General features: G+C 41.4%; 1 protein-coding gene across 1 annotated transcript; it reads right to left on the reverse strand.

Moving 5' to 3' along the window:
• Nucleotides 1-1,302: 1,302 nt before the first annotated feature.
• Nucleotides 1,303-21,047, reverse strand: cab39l (calcium binding protein 39-like). The gene is made up of 9 exons (XM_030409921.1): nucleotides 20,801-21,047; nucleotides 8,551-8,677; nucleotides 7,948-8,112; nucleotides 7,521-7,639; nucleotides 7,255-7,423; nucleotides 6,387-6,446; nucleotides 5,487-5,552; nucleotides 4,472-4,615; nucleotides 1,303-4,332 (listed from the first exon to the last, which is right to left on the reverse strand). The coding sequence occupies exons 2-9, from the start codon at nucleotides 8,650-8,652 to the stop codon at nucleotides 4,153-4,155; spliced, it is 1,005 nt and encodes a 334-aa protein (XP_030265781.1). The 5' UTR covers nucleotides 8,653-8,677; nucleotides 20,801-21,047; the 3' UTR covers nucleotides 1,303-4,152.
• Between the last annotated feature and the right edge of the window lie 575 nt (nucleotides 21,048-21,622).

A 21,622-nucleotide genomic window follows, 5' to 3' on the forward strand; every position in this document is an offset into this window, starting at 1 on the left:
CACAGATTCAATATTTAGCAGTCATTTATCATGACAGTAACACACATTGGCAGCTGTAAACAGCTGTGGGTGTGTAAATGAGAGGCAACATATCGCAGCAAGTGCAAGGTACCAACATGAGTTGTGAGTTCTCTGAGATGTTGACAAGATGAGGTGAAGTTAAAACGTTTTACAGCTTCACCGCTTCACATACAGAACAACCTTTCACCCTGTTTTTATCTCTCCTCTGTCACCAGGTGCTGCTCATGAGGGCAATGTCTCGCTGCAGATGACGTAATCAAGATGTTTGGTTTTGACCTGCTCATTGTAGAAAGTGTCATGAGACGACTTTTGTTGTCAGATATGAAATTAACAAATAAAGATTGATTGAACGATGACGTGGCGTAATGCCGAAGTTTCATGAAGCTCATCCAGGGTTAACTCAAAGCCTTCGTCCTGCTATGATGACCTACAGCATCTTTAAAAGTTCACTTGCTGATGGTTCATTTTCCCATAACCCCCTGCTTTCATCTCTGAGAAACCCCGGGGAGGGGACACAGCCCCCCACCCTTCGGCTCCAGGCAGGACGAGGCAGGAGTCGAACCTGTGCAAGCACCTCTGTGGTGACTACAAGCCAGGAACAGACCCACCGCACTACCAATCCACCGAGCAATGGATCTTCTTCTCTGGGCACTTTTCATTCCGTACTTCAAACTTCACAGAGTTCTATAAGATTCAAACCCACGACCTCAGGACTGCTGACTGGGCTTCTGTCAGCCTGAGCTACTGGATCTGACTGATTCTCTCTGTTTCTTTCACATTTCACTCTTTTGAACCTCAACACTCGAAAATCAATCAAGACTTCCAACCCTTGTTTTACACTGCTGAGCTAACAAGAGTCTCTCAGAGGTTTTCACTCCTTCTGAGCAGTAACTTCATAAAAAGAGTCAGGCTCTGACCTGTAGAGTGTCTACCTGAGCTGCTGGATCAGACAGGTGGACACCAGCCTTCAGAACTCAGTCAAGGTTTGAACCCACAACCTTCAGTCTTCAAAGCAGCTCTTTATCTTCCTGACTCCAGTTAATCCAGCCTTCATTTTCTGCACAAGGAACCTGTTGTAATTGCATGGCGGGTCATATGTACAGGAAGACGGCGAACCTAAAAATGTCAAGCCAGAAAACATCACGTGTTTTTGTGTTTAAGGACACAAAATGTAAATAAAGTTTCTCAGAAAATGCTAAAAGTTCCTGTACACCGTAAGAGTCAATGATCAATGATGATTACACACCACCAAATGAGCACAGACGCACACAACACAAAGCGTGCATTCCCATCCTTTTTATTTGCTGTGATTGTGGTACAATAGCATCATTGTGGGGGGGGGGGGGGGGGGGGTAAAAGTGGCTGCTTTCAGAGAGGACACTGGGAAGATAATGTGGAAATCTGCTGAGACCAAAGTCGTTCTTTTGTTTCAGTTGAAAAACAGGCAAAATCAAAAACCAAAGGCGGAGTTGAGATTGGCTCCAATGACAGAGTCTGATGCAAAGTTAGTATATTTCACATCAATAAAAGCTGGTGTCATTTTTTTATTTTTCAGCCCCAAAGACGAACCACGGAGGAATATTTTTTTCTGTTTTTCTTTTATGCCAGATGAAAAGACAAAAGCAGAAGAGCAATTCACAAGTTAACAAGTGTCACTGTCAGCCCACTGCACTCCACTACTGCCTTTTGCACGTGTTCACATTTGCCGCATTTAATAAGTGACGGCCAAACGTTACGTCTCGAAAGTTGCTTTGAAACTGTTCAGACTGAAGAGATTTGTCATTTGTTTTTCCATTCGTCTCCAATGAACGCAAACATTATGCTCGAAAACCTCAAAGTTAGCCAATGGATGCGCGTCAGATATCGACGAGGATTGTACCGATCGAAGAGCTAAAGGTCAAATACAAAGTGAACACCATTTTAAAAGTAGAGTTTTAAGGGATAAGTTCAGCCAAAAAATTCAAAGTCAGTCCGTATCCACTCAGGCCCATGCTGATGGAAAGCTTCGTGGACCACGAAACTTCCCCACGACCTCTCCATCAGCAGGGAGGTGAGTAGATAGTAGACAGATTTGATTTTATTTCGGGTGAACTTGTGTTTTTTTCACAGTTGCGCTTCACAATCGAAAAAATCCTGTCACAGGTCAACTTTGGCCTCACTCTGCAACAAGCTTTCCAGGTGTGTTTGTCGCCGACGCAGTTTGTAATTCATATGCTGAATCCGGGCGGCTTTTGGCAACAAACTCAAAGTGAATATGCGGCCCCCGGTCTGTACACATTGGCAACCAATCAGCTGCAAAAAAGAAAAAAAAACAAAAAACTTTAAAATGTTTCCTTGACAGCGTAACTCAAATATAGTGAGTTAAGAGGTTCACTGCTTAATCACAACAAATATGTTCTGACCAGAGCATATTTTCATTAACAGGATGATTAAGCTCCCCCTAGAAAGACCATGAAAATACAAAAAAGAAATGACAAAGGGAGGGGGAAAAAAAAACACCAAACCAAAAAGGCACCTCTGATTCGTCTCACGTGCCAACATCAGATCCATGTCGGTTCAGAACAGTACAGAAAGAAAAAAAAAAAAGGAGCGAAACAAAAAAACACAAAAACAGCCGCCTTCACGGCCGCTCTCCTCTCGCCTCGACGCGGCGAGGTGCCTCCTGTTCATGTTCAGTGTTCGTTCTCACTCGCAATGGCACTCGCTTCAAGGTGTGCAAACCATAAACTGTACATGACAGGAAGTGAAATTATATATATATATATATAAAAAAACAAAAAACATCAAGCAGTGTGAAAACAGTGATCATTTTAAGATTAACAAAAAAAAAAGAGAACATTTGAATCATCATATTATTATTATTTTGTTATCATACAGAAAGTGCTATTAGCCACCAACAATGATTTCAGCTTACTGTACCGATAGCGGCCCAATGTCACAATACAATTTAAAAAGGCTCTTCATTTCAAACTTTTCAAATATTCCTTCGGGTGCTTTATTGTTGTTGGCAATTCTTGTGCGACAGAGAACACCTTTCTTCTCAGTCTTACTCAAGCTTATTCGCGTTATTTAGACGGAGTGGACGCGCCTCAACCTGGAAACAGATCTCGTTTTCGATCCCGTCGCAAGATAAGATGGAGGACATAAAGCCATCACCAGTCACGGTCGAACTGAAGCTTGGGACAGTGGGACAGTTCACCCCGAAATCCAAAAATACATATTTTCCCTCTAATGTGTAGTGCTGTTTATCTGCTGCTGTACAAAGAGAAAAAATATGGATTTATGACTTTGGGGTGAACTCTTCCTTTAATGGTGCAATATGCGGTTCTGGAGACAGTTGATTCTTTTCTGGGACGTCAAATACCGATGACTAGGGCTTTGGGGCCAGCTCGACCCACCAACCCAAAGCATTTGTATCTGCTGACCTGAGAATGAGACTCAACAATCCAAAAACTTCTAAATGGCACCTTTAAGGCTCCAGTACACAATAAGATAACATCGGCAAACATTTTGCGAACAAGTGCCAAAAACTCTGTGATATTGGAAAGCTATTATCAGAGACAAATCAGCATTCATACACCGTATAGTGTCCTCAACTCCAGAAAACTGCTTCCACCTTTCCCTCGTTGAATTGGCAACGCAAAATTATGTCGTCTTCCATGACACTGTGAGAATAAGCAAGTTGAGCTTTAAAAAAAATTTGCAGCTACTTCATTGAAACATTTAGAAATCGACTTGCGTGCAGAAACTAACAGATCGAAACGGTCTCGTCTGTTCTGCAAAACAGCTACTGGACCATTTTGGCCGAAGCTCTTGACCGCTGGTTCTCCCAGCAGAGCAAATCAGCTGCCTCCAACACCATGAGTTGTGGCACTACATGCTACAGAGGAAGAAAAAAAAAAAAAAAAGGTTTCATGAGTAAAATTTACAAAAGAAAGATCAGTGATCGAGAACTACTCTTGCACAAAGTTTAAATGAAGCAACAAAGAGAATGAAGACGAATAACGTCTTGAAGATTTTTTTTTTTCTTTAAATAGAATTACCGGTATTGTTAATGTGTTTTTTTTTCTACTGTATGTCTTCCTATCGATAAAAAGTCGGGGTAGAGGGCGGGGGAGGGGGGATGCTTCTCTAGGAGGCCGGTTTCTTCAGATCCCGGATCTGTTTGATTAGGTAGGTCTTCTCGTCGTTGAACTGCTCGTCGTCCGTGCGGTCCTTCTGGAAGTTGCTCAAGAAGTCGATTAGCTTGGTCTGGTTCTTGAGCAGGATGTCGACGATGGGCTGCATCTTGTTGGGGTTCGCTACAAAAACCTGACGGCGGGGGCGGGAAAAAAAAAAGTTTTACCCACTCACATGATCAAAACCATTACGGTTACGTGACGCCTTCTTATTTCAATGACAGTGTTTCCAGTGTTAATTATTCGACACAGTTTTGTTTTTTTTTGTTTACCTTGAAGACATGGAAGGCCTCAAACTGGATGTTGGGACTCTTGTCTCTTAGCAGATTCATCATCAGCTTGAGATTCTCAGGCTTGCTGATGTAGCGCGTCATCACCGTGAAGTTATGTCTGTCCAGTAAGAGCTCGCCCAGGAGCTGGGGTGGAGGTGATAGAAAAACAATGAGACAAATAAATCACATATTAGAGACTAGGGCTGGGTATCACCAGGTACCTCGCGATACGATACTATTACGATATTTAGCCCACGATAACGATAATATCACGATACAGCGATTCTGCGATAATCGATATATTGCAAAAAATTTCATCCACGATACATCACGATATCTGTGTCACTGAAGAAATTCAGAATTTATTGACTGCACTGAATCCATTTCACAGGAATTACAAAACATTGTCAATCAATTTCACATGAATGACAGCCAAGTAAACAAAGAGTATATTGCACAGTGACTGTTCTTAACACACACAATGACTACAACTATCATTAATATCTATATGTGTGGGTTTCAGAGCTACTTAAACCATTTTTTAAATGTTATTTGGTTGTATACCTATGTTTGAATAAAGATAAAGCTGTCCTCCGAAGAGGGGTGGGCCAAAAAAAAATAAAAAATGTAAAAAAAAAAAAATCTTTTTTTTTTTTTCATTTTTAAATATCGATATTTGGCACCAGTGTATCGATAATGTACCTCAAGACGAAATATCGCGATATATCGTAGAATCGATATTTTGGCACACCCCTATTAGAGACGTTCATTGGGTTGGTGTTGAGGTCTTGAGTACCCTCCGTCTAACTCTAGTTGAAGCCCTGACCAAACAAGGTGGCACTGTGGTTTTCGTCAAAGTTTTCATACATACGAGTTGTGATGGACACAAAGAAACTCTTATAATTGGCACTTTGAGGGGTAATTCAAAGTCCCCATGCTGGGAGGGGGTCATTGAGGCAAACTGCAGCAGTCCAGCATTGATGATTGCGAATAAACTTATGAGTCAGAATCAAACCTTTAGAGACTGCCTCTTGGTGACGTAGTTCTCAGAGTGCAGCAGCTTCTCGTAGTCTGCAAACACCTGCAATGACATAAGAAACACACCTTAGGATACACTGTACCAGTCTGAGACTCGCAGTTCAACATGCCTCGCTGTGTTTTGATTATTTGTCCATCTGCCTCCACGGAAAAGTTTAAAACAAGTCCAAACTACTGAGAAAAAAACACGCATTAAACAAAGAGTAAGAGGATGATTTGGAAGATCTGAACTTTTTCTTTCACTTCTTGACTACATCGACTCTATTTAGCCTGTGGCACCACTGACGAGGCTTCACAGTGACATCTGTCAACATACAACATCCAGGTAAAAAGGCAGTTTTGTGCCGGGTTTCTTTAGCCTGAGACCTCTGGGGGCCCTACCTATGAAAGGGACCGCTCTGCCTGGGAAAACTGACAACATAGAGCAGAGCTTTGTGTCCACACAAGCTGCGACACTGACAGGGCTTTCCTCCAATCTTGTTTTCCAGGAACCTTATTGGTCGAACCTTTCTTTTTTTGCTTCCTGACCAAAGTGCGTTCAATGAGACGGATCTTTTCTTGGATATGTGACTGGGCCATTGAGCACCGACGTGACTGATACCAGATCTGTCTGTGTATCTGCGTGTGTTGCCTCTCTTGGGGTCTCGGGCAGTGTTTATGTTTACGCTTCCAAATAGCGCTCGGTGGCTAAATGCTGCGTGAGCTACGTGAGAGCTGTGGTCATGGGACGGAGGGGGGGGAGGCATGATGCAAGCTCCGTGTGGTGACGCTGGTTCAAAATAACATGGAAAACTAGCACTTTACACATGTCCAGACAAATCCTCTGTGGGGTAGAGCTGTAGTGTTGGAGTATATGTTTGTCACTGAAATCACTCACAGCGTCGTAGTTTTGTTCGAGGTATTCGGCCACGAGCGCTTTGTGTCTTGTCAGGAGGTCCTGTGAAAAAGTGACAGAAAAATTAGCGATCAGGGTTCTTAAGAGGAAAATCTAAACACTTTCAAAACACTTTCAAGGTTCCTGCACAAAGGAACCGGAGATTATGTTGAATATCAAGCATTTTTCAACAAGTATAAGCATATTTCTAATCTTGTAAACATAAAAACTTCGTACAAACCCTGATTTACACATCGAGTCGGTCAGCTAATAGAGGTAAACGTTATTAAGCATTTATATTCCAGGATATGACTATACTTATTAACAAGAGATAAGAAATGCCAATTTCCTGTACAGTAATAAAATAGGTAAAAATCTGCAATAGCAAAAGCTAATGAACAAACAGAGGGCTATCTGACGTGGCATTATATCTGTATATAAACTGTATGTATTTTTGAAGAATTTATTTAATCATTTACTTATCTATTTTGATCATATGAACACCTTTTGTTTCAACTTATTAAAAAAGTCTGAGAAGTGAAAAACAAGAAACTCTTGGAGGATTGAAGTGGAAGTAAAATAAAAAACCTTCTCTGTAAATCTTTAAAAGATAATAATGTATGTTTTTTTAAAGGTACAATGCTAAATGACAGGAAGAAAGCGATGATAATTCATTTCAGTTTAAGGATTTTCCACAAAAACACAAATTAAACCCATCGCAACCTGCCTTATGAAGTAAGAGCCAGTTCACCAAAATTATAAAAAATATTTCATGACATATTACACACAAATCACACCTTCTTTCATATTTCCTATAACCTCTCGTGTAGACTGACTTATCTACAGGCGAGAACAGGGAGACCTGTGGTACCTTGAAGGTGGCGAAGGCGTCGGAGGCGATGTCGAAGGTGGACATCTCCACGTAGTTGAAGAAACTGTGGAAGTGATCCGAGTGGAGAACTATCCTGGCAAGTGGCTCGTGGCGGATGCACTCCCTCAGCATAATCCCACAATTCAACGCTACCTGAGGCGTCTCGTACCTTCAAACAGAGATGGAGCACTTGTGTCACCTTTTTGGCAGCCATTGAAATGTGTACATCGTGTACATGTACGTGTGTGTGTGTGTGTGTGTCTCACCCTTTCAGCAGTATAAAGAGGACCTCTTGGTGCGAACCAAAATATTCAACAGTGGGGCTCCTCGTCCCAATCTGCCTCCTCAGGATGTTGTTAAAGATCTGACACACATCCTTCTTCCCCTGAAAATACACACACACACACACACACAAACACACACAAAATTAGACAAATACGCACTTTCAGCTGTTTTTATAATTTTATTGTGTATATTGAGTGCTGTGCTGTTCTACGGCTCAAAGTCACTGATCTGAGAAGTTGACGATACAATGCACTACGAAATACTTTATTAAGTAATGAGTGCCAGCATACATATAGGACAGCAAACAGAAAGGGGGTGGCAGTATCCTTCATGTGGTTAACAAGCAATTTATGAAGGCAACAGACCACGGGGACTGATATAAAGGAAGCTTTTTCCTTCCGTCCTCACCTCGAAGTCTATGACCTGCAGGTTTTCTACCAGCGAGATCAGCAGGCCACTGTTGTACAGCTCCTGGGCCAGCTGGGCCACCGTCTCAGTGTGAGGCTCCTTATCGTTGCTGCCGTACAGAATCTCCTTCATGTAAACTAAACACTTCGACACCTCCTCAGACGCCTGGAGGAGAAAAGGGGGACGGTTGATAAAAGCTGGAAGATGAGAGCAGGAGATAAATATGGCGGAACAAACAGATTAAAGAGTGATCCGAGTGGAAGGGAAAAGAGAAAAGGCCACGGACTTGAGCATGAACTTGGCTTGCTTGGTGTGTGTGTGTGTGTGTGTGTGTGTGTGTGGGTGTGTGTGTGTGTGTGTGTCTGAGAGAGAGAGAGAGAGAGAGAGAGAGAGAGATAGAGAGAGAGAGAGAACGTAAACCGTCCTTGACAGTGAAGTGTCAGGAGATGACAGGGCCAGGCTGTTCCATGTTCTAATTTCACAGAGGTCTGTCACCCTTGGGCCCCTGAACACCCAGGCATTTACGCTCATGCACACACGCGCACGCACACACACGCATGCATGCACAAACACAGGAACACAGAACACACTGTCCTCCTCTACCTTGTCTGTCTTTTTATCCTGCTTGACCAGGATGGCCAGGTTTTCCTTCAAGGTCCTGACGATGTCCGCCGGATTCTTGTGGGATTTACCAAACAGCGGCATGATGGACACACACTCGCCTCGGGACCTGGGAAACACAGCGGCACACACACACATGCACATTAGGGGAGAATAACAATGACATTCATGTGAACAGGATGTGTCAGTTTTCCTTCTTTCCACCAAAGTCAGTCCATGACCAGGGTTCGTACACATTTTTCAAGGTCAAATTCAAGCACTTTTCAAGCACTTTTAAGGGTCATTTTTAAGATTTTCCAGCACCTTACTGCTGGGGTAAAATACATATCTAAAGGAATATATATACTTGTGATTTTTTTCTTCACTTTTTATCACAATTATGTACATTGTATTATGCTGTAAACATCTAAAATGATATTCTATAATAGCAAAAACTTCAGAAATTAATTATCCAGTCCGATCCCAATTTTGTAAAAGACACAGTTATAATGTCAAGCACTTTCAAGCACTTAAACTAAAATCCAAGCACTTTTCAGACCTTGAAAACACAACATTGAAATTCAAGCACTTTCAAGGATTTCAAGCACCCGTACGAACCCTGCGTGACGGACTTTTTTCCTGAAGAAAGAAATGCTACCTAACATTTCTATGACATTTAAAAGCTCAGCAGCTTTTCCTAGAAGGTCTAATAATTAAAGAGAGTCCAAATAACACTGAGGTTTTGAGGTCAATATGGACATCAACATTGATGCTGGTATGAAATCAGCCCCAATTTCTTTTTTTTTTTAAATGTATCTAATGTATCTGTTATTAAAATGTGTATTTTACAGAACATATTATAATCGAAAATAAACTTGTCAGAGCTTTATGGTGGACAAATCATGAAACTATTATAGAGAATTTGATAATAATAATAATGATGATAACGACTGAATTTTCATTTCAGGGTGAACTTTTCCTTTAAACATTGACAAAACACCTATCTTTGTTTTTGAATTGCAAAATACAGTATGCCCGAATAATAAGACTGATCAGCTCCAACACACTGAATGCTGGCTTTTTAAATATAACGTTCAATACACTTGCCTCATCTATCTCATGTATGACACATTTAATACGATGATAATACAATGTATTACATATCTACTGTGTAAATAATCAATATCAGAAGGAGTTTGGGTCATGGCCACCACAAAGGAGGAAGTCATATAAGTTTGAGATTAAGTAGTTGACCAATCAAGAAGACTTTTTGGAATATTTTCCTCTTCATCTAGTTGGTGTGACAACTCAACAAAAGGCTGCTAAGCAAGACCTAATTGTTTGTGTGTGTGTGTGTGTGTGTGTGTGTGTGTGTGTGTGTGTGTGTGCGCGCGTCTGATTCCTCTAGCACCTTAGAGACACATTCCAACGTCGTCTCTAGTCTACATGAGCGACAGCTGCAGCCCCTTTGACACGAGACTCCTCGGGGAATCAGAGTCGAAGTCAAAGACGATGGATTTGTTACGCAACACCAGAAACGACGTAGACGGAATTCACTGTACTGAGAACCTCAAACGTCTCCTGAAATGTTTCGCCAGTTTCGGTTTATGTGGCAAAAAATAGCCCCCTGCACGTGTTCACATGGTTCTTCATTCGTTTTTAGAGGTGGTCAGTCGGGACTTTACTCTGACACATCTCGTGCCAAGTTATTTCGCATGTGATCGAGACGCAAAACTAGTCGAGAAAAACAACTGAGCACTCAAGACATATAGTCCGGAAACCTCTCGCATAAATGTGGTGGAGAATAACGACTTCTGACTTTTAGTTGTTGACTAAAATGTGGATACGCATGTGCACTGGGTTGATACCCAATGTTTTAAAAAAGGGCCTCTAGCAGCAATTGGTAAAACCAAGAAATCCATAAGCTTTTCCCCTAAAATATCAAGTGACAGCATTTTATTGAAGGGTATGTTTCCTTAAAGAGAACCCACCTAAAAAGTGACAAAGTTACTTTTCTTGCCAAGTGACAAGTGACAGATACGCTCCACAGATCCAACAAGTAGGCTTCAGGCTGTATTTTGCCCCGGTGCTGTAAGAAAGTCATGACCTGTTTGGCTATCAACAGTGATTAAAGGTGACAGCAGATGTAGGTTGCCACTGTGTTCTGTGCGGCCGTATCGCGTACTGATACACCGACTCTCTAGCGGGGGTTTCAGCACGAGCAACAATGTTAGTTAGAGGACTAACAAATATTTTACCAGGGGGGGGAAATGGAAAACATTCCGCTGCGTATCGTCTGAGTGCGTGTGAGGGAGAGAATTTGGTGCGTGAGCATTTAAAAAAAAAAAAGGGATCCGGGAGGCGGCAGCGGCCTTCACAATCCAGGCCAGGTCAGGAACAGGCAGAGAACTTGTGATTGCTAATCCTCATCTGGGAATGTGAAAGGGCATAACCCTCCCCTCTTAACTGCAACTCCCACCTTCATTCCTCTCCATCCACCTCTGCCACCATTACCCCTTCCGTCCGCTCCATCCTTTGCTTGTTTCTTTTCAGCTCGACCTCGTACAAAACTGGTGCGAGCATCTTATTTCGGTTGCCTTCTTATACGTCCTCGTTCCGAGTATTCTTTGTTAGGGCTTGTACATCATCTATGGCCCTGCTGTTAAAGAAAGAGGCCATGACTACCAGAGTTAAATGATGTAAAGCGTCCATAAAGCATATGCTGATTACTAGAACACATGACATCCTTCTGCATGAAGCAAAAATCCATGCATAATTAGGCATTTCACCTATTTTACATGTCAAAATCAATTTAAGTTACTCCAACAACATTAACAAGTCAAAGTTTTCACATTCCAGTAGCTGCTGACCTATAAATCATATTGTCAGTGTCATCGCGAAGTGAACACAAAACAGTAAACACATCGCAAAGGACTGCCTGGAATGTGATGAATGGAATCAAATAAAATTTGACATTTAATCTGTCAGACGGAGCTTGGACACGCGGGCTGAGAACACCATCCGGCCAATCGGATGAAGCTCCAGCTAGCCGTCAGCTGCCCTCAGATCAACTGATGTCAAGTTGGTGACGACTGCAAGGTTAGGCTGCTGAAGAAGGAGAGAAGGGCTTCAACGTTTATTCATACCGTCATCTCAATACTGAATGCGTCATCACGCGTCGCGGATTTCTCTCGTGACGCGCAGGCCTAGAATAATACCTGCCAAACATCAGTCAGACAGAATTGTCACTGCAGGCGTGGTAGAATGGCATTCAGCTCAAAGCACAGTGTGCATTACAGAGCCTAGTGTGGCTGTAGACTCTTAGTCCTGTTAACAGGAAGCCTTTGTTATAAACTAGGAGTGTGGAGCTTAAAGAGGTACAACATGAAATCACTGTAGTACTCTTAAGCTCGCACACAACCAGGAGGAGTGAGCCAAATTCATTCCCCTCTGAGCTTTTCAAGGCTGCCTTGTCCATAATTAAAATTCTTATTTGAAAGGTTCCATCAACTGTGTATAACTACCGAAGACAAGAAAACCTCCCTGGGCTGAGGATCTGTGTGTTATTAGTCGACCTTCCAATAAATAATAATAGTTATCACTTTATGATGTATACATTTATTTTACATATTGGCATAATCTTTAATTAAATGTCAAGTCTTCATCTTTATAAAAAAAAAAAGCTTCAGTTATGAATGTGAACAACACTAGTTAACTGTTGCGCAGTAACTTGCCACTAGTATACAACAATAATATTGTGCAATGTCCATAATACACAATGCAAGGTTCCACATAATCAGCAGCGTTTAAAATTGCAATCGGTTATTGAAGAATAGAATTTTTCGACAACACTTAACATTTATACTTTGAGTGTTTTCTTATTTATAGATTAGTCTTATTTTGAACTCCAGAGAAATGTGTTGCCAGGAACATCCCTACTCAGGACACTCACTCAATTTTTTTCTTCCTCAGCCTGCCAGGGTCGGGACAATTCAAGCCCTAATAACAGAGAAGTGTGACAGTAAAACAGCTGGAAGTCTGAGCGAGGGCCCACTGATTTCCCCCGGCAATCTGAAACAAAGCCGTAAACTCTAAGCTGTATAGGAGATTTATGACATCAATTTTGCTCAATTAGAAAAAAATCTAATTGTAAGACATGAAACCCGACATGCTGCCCAAGTACGACCAACTGGAGATAACCACAGGGCAACATGACAGCTGCTACAAATAAACACATACATATTTGAAGGGAGCACAAAACATGAAGGTTGGTGTTAATTAAACTGCAGTTCCGTCCTAGCAAATAACTATAAAAGTGCAACATTTTCAGAGACCGAGTAAAAGTCTATAAATAAAAAATAAAAAGAATTTGTAAAAATATGACCGGGTTCTAAAAAATCCCTGCAAGAACAAGAAGCAGCTCAAACTGGAGTCACAAGGCGTCACCTGACCGAGGCAAAATCTCCGCCGAGGGTATTCACTTTCCTCAACACTGACTCAGCGGTGAACTTCTTAAACTGGAATGGATTTTAACGATTACACCCTCAGCTCTGATGTAAAAAAAAAAAGACACTCGGCGGCGTTACGGTGACATTTTGTGATGCTTTGACTCTGACACATCTGTCAGAGGGCGGACAGCTGATTCGCATTTAACAAATCAAATCACGCGGGACGAGGCGCTCCATAAACTCAGATACTTTGTCCACAAGCTGCTAATTGGACACAGAAGATTTCTGTCACACTCCATCGGGAGGTCAACTGGAACTCAAGATGCTCAAGACTGAACATATAACCCTCAGTCTCTTAAATACAATACAATGTTTGTATTCATAGGTCAAAGTTTCAGCAAACACATTTCAAAGTATTTTTTTATTTTTTATAAATCCCAATTTATGCTTAGAGAGTGCGGTACGCATTTTTCAAGACCCTTTATTGTGTGTACGCAAGGTTTATAAATGAGACCCCAGGTATGGAACTTTGGTCTGTATAGTTTCACTCATGTCCATTGGTTGGTTGGTTGGTTGGTTGGTAAGCAGAATTACACAAAAACTACTAAATGACAAATTCTCGGCCGAAAATAGACCCTTTTAATTTCTAGTGTGTTCATTTCTCAGAGAATAATACATGGACGTTGATGAATGACATCAGGTTAGTAGGCCAGGTTGAGGCGGCTGGTATCTGTGAGTCTATGGTGAGTCTATGATGAGTCTATCTATGAGTACAATTGGATCCTAGATCTGGTGAGCTTAATTACACAGTTATGGGTGGCTTAACATTTAGATTGTTACAGGGCCATCAAATTTGATACTGACTTAAAGGGGACTGTTGAGCCTTAGCAGAGTTATGGAGGTGCTCTACAAGTTCAAATCATTACTCAGTCTATTCAACTACCATGTTAAGGTCAGAATGTAACATGGGTGTAAAGTACACATTTGAGGTTTGTGACTAACATATAGTAGGAAACTACAATAAGGCTACGTCTGTTTCACCTTATCGTCATGTTACGTTATGCTGCGTTGCTGCAGTCCAGTCAATATTTGTCCAAGGATACGCAGGCAATGAGGAAGTGCTTATCAAAACAGGAGAGCTATATTGCACAAGACTTCACGCTCTTTAATCCAATATCGTAAACTACTGTGTCAGATAACACATCTAATGTGTCCACTCTGTCCTCACCGCTGCAGCTAAATGTTTCTTATTATTTAAGAATACACAAAGGGTCCGTTTTTAATCATCTTATAATTCTTCTGTGAGTCGAGGAAAGCTTAAGCTCTAGGTGACCGCGAAGCCGTCATTTTCACTTGTAGCCTACTTAAAACTGACTAAATATTATGTAATGGAATTAATCTGGTGCCCACTGGGCTTAAACACACAGCTAGCTGCTCGGTTTAAGTATAATCTATTAGAGAAATCTGCTCCCCATTGCCCCAAATATTAATTTTCAGCTGTAATTATGCGAGACCAAAAAGAGCCTTAAATAAAGACATACAGAAGAAAGCTAAAGCACATAAAATGCTTATTTAGGAACAAGCAATAATCACCAACATTTCTATCAGTACATAATAGATTTAAACTCTTTTTCTGTCTAAAAAAGGAAAGAAAGGAGGCTTTGTTTCCTTTGTGTTTAATCACTGATTTATATATTTCTATAATATTGATACAGATTATCAACTCTCTCTGCTCTCTTGATACCAACCGCGCCACTGAAAATGTACAACCATAGCTACACTTCATAGATACTGATTGAACATATAAATGCAAATTCTACAACTGATAATTATGTTCTTATCAATAATTATTTTCTTTTTAATCTTTCATGTCCAACCAGTTTTTTTTCTGAACAACCGTCCAAACCCAAAAGATATTCACTCTGCTATCAGATAAGACAAAGAAAGATGTTAGTCCCCTCCACTGAGACATTTGTGGCTGAAAATTAATTTGAACAATTTTCAAATTAAAAGGACTATTACTTTCCTCTGATTGGCTGACTAAAGGATTAGTCAACCAATTCTTTATAGCTCAATAACCCCCACCCCCCTATCCACAACCGCTCTAATTGCATCAAGATGTGTCTTGTCTTGTGACACATGAACATCAAAGTATGTTGACAATCAGATTATGTTGGAGCCCAGCAGAAACACCACAGTCATCGTTTTTCTGCTGCCAGCAAATATCCACAGTAAACTCCCCTGACTGGAGCAGAGATGTAAGAACGATGACATATTTCAGCTGTAAGCACATTTTCCCCTGGATTATCTTTAAACACGACCTTGGCTGTGACACGTGGACTTAATGCAAAAGAAGACATCTAAAAAATAATATCCTTCACTTCCATCTTTACCAGACCTGCGCTGAGCAGTTGCTCAGGGCATTCTAAATAATTCAAGCTGTCCTACACAACATGCATTAAAGCTGCTTGACTGACTGTAAAGTTTATTTTGCTATTGCGTAATAACCCTACCCTCTAATTTTTTAGCTCTTTAATCAGACTTTTTTTAAACAGACAGCTCTTCAAAATGCAACGTTCCACTCCCTCCGTTGTTATTTAAGTACTACTTTAAATGGTGCAATGTGTAAGAATTTCCCACCTGTTAAAGGTCAATCGAAACAAATGGGGGGGCAGAATACTGCAAACTGCTATACGACATACTATTCTGTTCACTGTAGCCATCTATGGCTACAGCAACTAGCTGCCATGAGCTAGTTAGCTCAGTTTGCTGTGCAGCCAGTGGCCCTCAGCTGTCTAACTTACGCAGGAGTATGGTTGGATTTGTGTGTTTAATAAGTAAATAGATGTTAGATTATTTCCCTTATTGACGTGTCGTGAGTCAATTTTGTTTATTTAGCGAACTAAAAAAGGAGAGCTTGCAAAACATAGCAAACTCGTCGGTTAGCATGCTAACTGATAACCAGCATGCTAACTTCAGTCAAACTTTAACAGTATTTCACTGTTAATGATGAAATGCTTTCTAAATGTTTGGTTAAACAGCTGTAAAGGTTTATGACCAGTTGATCTGTTGCAACTTTATAATCAGCGTCAAAAAGAATGTGTAACTTGAATAACACAGTATTTATTAACCATTTACAAAGTCTGATAAACACCAGTTGCCACTGAAACAGTGAAATAACTTAACTAGTTTTTTGTATCACTTATTAATGATGGCCACTATGAAGTGTTACCAATGTATCAATTGCCGGCACAAATAGAAAAGCTGCCTTTTGCAGCTTCACATTACAGTAGCATGCACTGTAAGTAGTAGTCACACTTATAGTGGCTGGTTTTGATGACTAATCTAAGTCTTTCTAGCATGGCAAGGTAGTGATCCATCACACCTACATGTCACTCTGACAGCAGCGGTGAATACAAGTTGGGCATTCCATGGCTCACGCTAAAAACAGGTTTGACATCGGCCCGTGGAGAGACACTGTGTGATTTTACGTTCTGCGGTCAAAACACAACAAATCAGTTTTTAACCTTCTACACGGGCTGCTTTAAGCACCTGAAACATAAAATTACAGGAGGAGAGCTCTCCGCAGCATGACTCAACCCATTCATAAGAAGCATTCTGCAGCAGACGGCATGTAAAACGTGCGTTAATTATCAGACTCAAAATATAAACACCAAATGAAAAAGCCCAATTCGTCATGTGAAAACTTTTGTCTCAACGTCCGTGCACTCCTTTGAAACCTTTTAAAGCATAAAAGGAATGCCTGCGAAGCTGCTCCGTTGAGTCACGGAGGCGTTCGACAGTGTGATGAATGCACTGCCTTTCAGAAAAGAAGAAAGGTGGCTGCCTCTAATTTGACAGCATTTCTTCTTGACGACGTGGAAGGCAGAGGCAGCCCGTTCGTGATGTATCACAACACATACAACTGGAATTCCGGCATTTAAGGAGGAGCAGGGATGATATTTAACCCTCAAACGCTCAGCATAAATGATGACTGCTGGTATAGGCTTATATCAGGTTGGACTGAATGATTCGGCCACTTCATAATTGACAGTCAGGACCTACAGATAGATTGTGCATTTTAAGAGCCTTGGATGTCAGTGATCCACTTTCAAGCATTTCAGGCCTTTTAACGTCTTGAAAAACCCCCTGGATCGTTCCAAATTCTGTCTTGAAAAAGCGGCTAGACTTGTTGCGTCTTTTCCTCGCCACAGATTCAGCTCCCAGAGAGAGAAAAGAGGATGTGCCTGATCACAACCCATCTCAAACTACAAACCGCCAATCTCTCTTTGCTGACGTTCGTGGGGAGGTCGTCCTCTCCCAGGCAACCCGAGAGGAACGCTCTCTCGAAAGGACAAACATCAGCGCATCAGGTCCATTCCTAAGATTGATAATGATGTTAAAAAAAAAAATTCCTTTTTTTCCAGACTAAGAACGGAAAACAATAGGATTTTTTTTGGACTGCAGCAGGAGCAACCCAGTATGACGAAGAACACTGAGGCACTTCACTGAGGCAAACAGGAACCTGCATTATCGATAAAGATTCAGTCATGGCTCTGTGCTGTTGGCTGGGTCAGGGTGGCCATCACCTGCTGCATTTCCAGCCGCTTTGATGAATAATATCGTAGCTGAGTGAGGAGGAACCTCTGCACGCCTTACCTTCCAGAGCCAAGTCCAACCACAGCTTAAACCCTAACCTAAGAATTTGATGGGCAGAGCTATAATGGGGAGTTTTCATAGCCGGCTATGGTAATGTGCAGGGTGAATAACAGATAATACTGTGAAACAGTGACAGACAGGCCTGTCCTGACAGGATATGAGAGACTATTGTATCTGATTCTGGTCTGTCTATATGTCAAGGGGAATAAAAGGAACACCGGATGTTAGGCTGCTTTGCTTTCAAAATAAAAGCAGAGCATATTGAGTACATCTTAAACGCTGATTGGCCAACATTTCAAATCAAAGATGGACAGTTGATCATCGTGGAAAAATCTAGGATTAATCCACTTACAAATTGGTGCAGACACAATCTTCTGTTCTTTGACCAATAGATAAACTGACAAATCAATTCAGCTCAATAAACAAGATCTATCCAACATGAAAATGAATAATTCATAAATCAATAACATCCTCTCAGAAACATGCCTGAAAACAACACGGGACACTGAAACTTCAGCGAGACAGCGATCAAACTGAAAGACTTACAGGTGTTTAAGCATCCTCGAATACACAATGAGTGCAAAACCCCTTGTCATTATTCCATCATCATGTTTCACATTAAAAGCTGATGCTGCCTTTCCACGAGAAGGATGAAATCAGCATAAATCAGTCCCATGAGTCAGCAATCAGAGACGAATCCCTACATAGGTGATAGCATTTTCAAAATATAAATCTGTGTCAATGCATTGCAAACTGACTTAGACTGAGGCTGTGAAACATTAGCCTGCGTTGTATTTTTATAAGATACTAGTGCAGTGCCCGTAAGAAGAGTGTATTCCTATAAAAAAGTGGGAGGTTAAGGAGCTTTTTCATGGATGGCCAAATGAGGCTGTGTTTGAAGGTGGGGCGTCAGGGATATTTAGGTTTGTTGTGAAATCTGATATTCCAGGGTATAATTGGCCGTTTTTGACCATTTTTGATTTTGCCATTATATTTCACCTTAAAAGCCATTTACTTTGTGTCATTTTTTTCAGAACAACCTCACATGTGTGACTGTACAGTTATTTTTTTATTTTGGCATACTGTATTAACACAATGGACCTAAAATCACACAAAAAAAAACAAACAGAAAATCCGAGTAGAAAAAGTTTGATTTTTTTACAGTGAAAACCACAAATATGTTTAACAAACCATTTTTTTATATATACTTATAATGCAAATATAAATTGATGTTTGCTAAATTTGTGCATACATTTAAAAAATGTACAAAGTTATATGTAACTATTTACATTTAAATGCAAGCAATGCTCAGGTCTGCCTGAGCTCCTTCCAGCTGAATAAATAGCTGCACTGCCTGCTCCACATTCAACATCCTCTCATTATTCTGACTCATTAAACAAAAAACCGGCTCCACTACACACTAAACACACTACACCAAACAATACATAACACACTAACTACACACTCTAAACACGCTAAATGTCACAAATCTCTCAACTCTCAATATTGCTGTCTGTACACCGACCATCGTTGCCTGTTAATCATCCACCTAGGTCCCTCCCACAACTTCCTGTTCCTCAACAACCAAACTTGCTGCTTGGACACTTTTGTGACAAAAGCCCGTTTTTACCGTTTCTTCCTGCAGCAGAAACAAAGCAATGTTCGCGAAAAAGCGGCTAGCGGCTAGCGGCTAGCAGCTAGCGGCTAGCTACACACGAACATCCACAGATTCCGATTCCACCTGTTGTTCACTCGTCTCCGGATCTCCTCAGACCCGAACAGACTCGGTCCGGACTCGTTTAATCTCATTAATCCACAACTGTGAACAGTCAGTTTAGATGCACAGAACAGAACAGAGCCGGACCGAACCGCTGGCAAAATCCCGGTCCAGCTCGCACCTGCAGGTATAAATCTGCTTGTTTCTTCAGGTATGTCGTGGGCTTGAGCTCTGCAGTGATTGGCTCTGGTGCGCCTGTGGCCACGTGTGCAGTGATTGGCTCTGGTGCTCACGTGACTGTGGTGGCTCCGGTGGGCAATGCTCGGTGGAATTTGAAAAGCATTTATGAAATAATTTAGTCACGGTATCATTGCAGTCCAAGCAAATGCTTAGATGCACACCACTGAACCACGCAGCAGCCATGTTGAAAGTCTCAGGTCAGTGTGATCCTGATCCGCAGAGATATTTGACTAACAGAAACACACACACACAGACAGACAGAGATTCCGTGCTTTTATAGAAAGATAGAACATCAACAAAGGCAGCGGAGTTAAAAACAAGAGGGTTTTTTTCCAATATGGATCAATCAAGTTTTTCTGCAATTGATCAATGATCTGATCCAAAATATGTGAGATTACTTTTTTTTTTTTTTTTTTTTTTTTTAAAGCCAATTATAGTTGCCCAACAGGATTTTACAAATTGCTTGATTTGTGCCTCCAAGCGTTCAAATGTCAAAGATATTAATTTTGAATCACAGAGAACAAAGTTGCAGATCTTCACATTTGAGATAGTGAACCACAGCGCATTTACCTGATTGCAGTACTAAACGATCCTACTCGATAATCAGCATTGTTGGCGATTAACTTTGAGGGGAACCATTATAAGATGAATCGTCTAAATGGTTGAAGCTTTAACTGCCTGGCGGGGTCTTATTTTGAAATACGTGACCGGAGGCTGCATTGTTTTCATTCAGGCTAGCCTACCGCTGGTCGTCCAAAGTAACATAGCAAGGCGGACAAAAACAAAAGCAGATAACACTCGCTGTATTTATTCCTCTAAAGAATTAAAGCTCCCGAGAACCAAAGCATTTAGAGGAATAGAAGCTTGTAACGCAGACGGCAGTAAGTGACACATAAGGCCGCATAAACAGTCCCAGACTGGGTGATTTAACAGGGCTACACCCCTCTCGCCTCCGGGCTGAACTCCCTTTTTTGTTTGACAGATTTCCAAAGCTAATCTGAAATGTCTGTATCGTTTCAGAAACAAGCAGCTGAAAGAGACATTCTGTGGCTCTCCTGTGTCACCACAACACACATTTCTACCTTTCAACCCCGACTGAAGTTACACAGACTGTCAAGGGCGGTGATAATAAACCATTATGATAACTGCAAGCTATTTGCTCCTCGACAGTATGAGCTAGACGTGATACCTTCAGTGGGAATATGTTTGATGGGGTGTCTTTAGATGTCTTCGCCGCTCCCGTCCCGGTTCACAGCGTAGCCGAGCCTCCGAGGTAGGCTTGTTGTGGTCACGCCAGGGCTGTTCGTGAGCAGGGAAGTCCGCTAAAAATGTATGCGATAGAATTTAATATGTGTGGAATCTGTTAAGAAGGCAGAGCTGAATCCCATCTGGTCGCTTTCCAGTCGCCTGTCACGCTATCACGAATAAACTTGAGCGCTTCCGGTGCGAGCTTTCATAATAAAAACTCCGCGGGCGCTCATCCGTTTACGCTAATGGAGGACGAAGCGAGAGCGACGTGTAATTTAAACTGATACAGCTGATATTTAAGGACATATTGACTGTATTCATGGGTTCAAACGATAGTTTCACTAGTGGCACACGAGTGCGCTGTCACACAGATGAATTTTATTTATAGAGTACTTCCGGTAATGGTCCGTCTCCCGTTTCAAACTTGACGTATCTGTATCTTTCCAGCCGCGGATGAGTCTCGTTCACATTCTCTCACATCAAGTCCTTTTAACCTCCTTGCCTCGTGTCTCTCTCCACAATGTACCGTTCAAACAGACAAAAGTACAACTAAAGTCACCACACTTAAATCTAGACTCTCCCGCGAGACACTATTTACTTTTCTTCACCACCGAGTGATACAAAATAAAGGTGAAAAAGACACCGAGGCCGGGTAGCGTTCATATTAGAACGAGCCCCAGGCCAAATTATGACGGGCTAAACTGGAAAGCGCTCATTGGAGGTTAGATATCACGTGGCTGATATTAAACTTCCGGATTATGAT

The sequence above is a fragment of the Sparus aurata genome, chromosome 24, assembly GCF_900880675.1.
Source record: "Sparus aurata chromosome 24, fSpaAur1.1, whole genome shotgun sequence".
NCBI lineage: Eukaryota > Metazoa > Chordata > Actinopteri > Spariformes > Sparidae > Sparus > Sparus aurata.

What these genes read in the sequence shown, in the direction of transcription:
- cab39l (XM_030409921.1), bottom strand. Translation starts at nt 8,652, where the DNA reads ATGCCGCTGTTTGGTAAATCCCACAAGAATCCGGCGGACATCGTCAGG. An exon ending in ACGCCTTCGCCACCTTCAAG is followed by an intron (nt 6,447 to 7,254) that starts GTACCACAGGTC and finishes ACTTTTTCACAG; the next exon opens with GACCTCCTGACAAGACACAA. An exon ending in TCGAACAAAACTACGACGCT is followed by an intron (nt 5,553 to 6,386) that starts GTGAGTGATTTC and finishes ATGTCATTGCAG; the next exon opens with GTGTTTGCAGACTACGAGAA.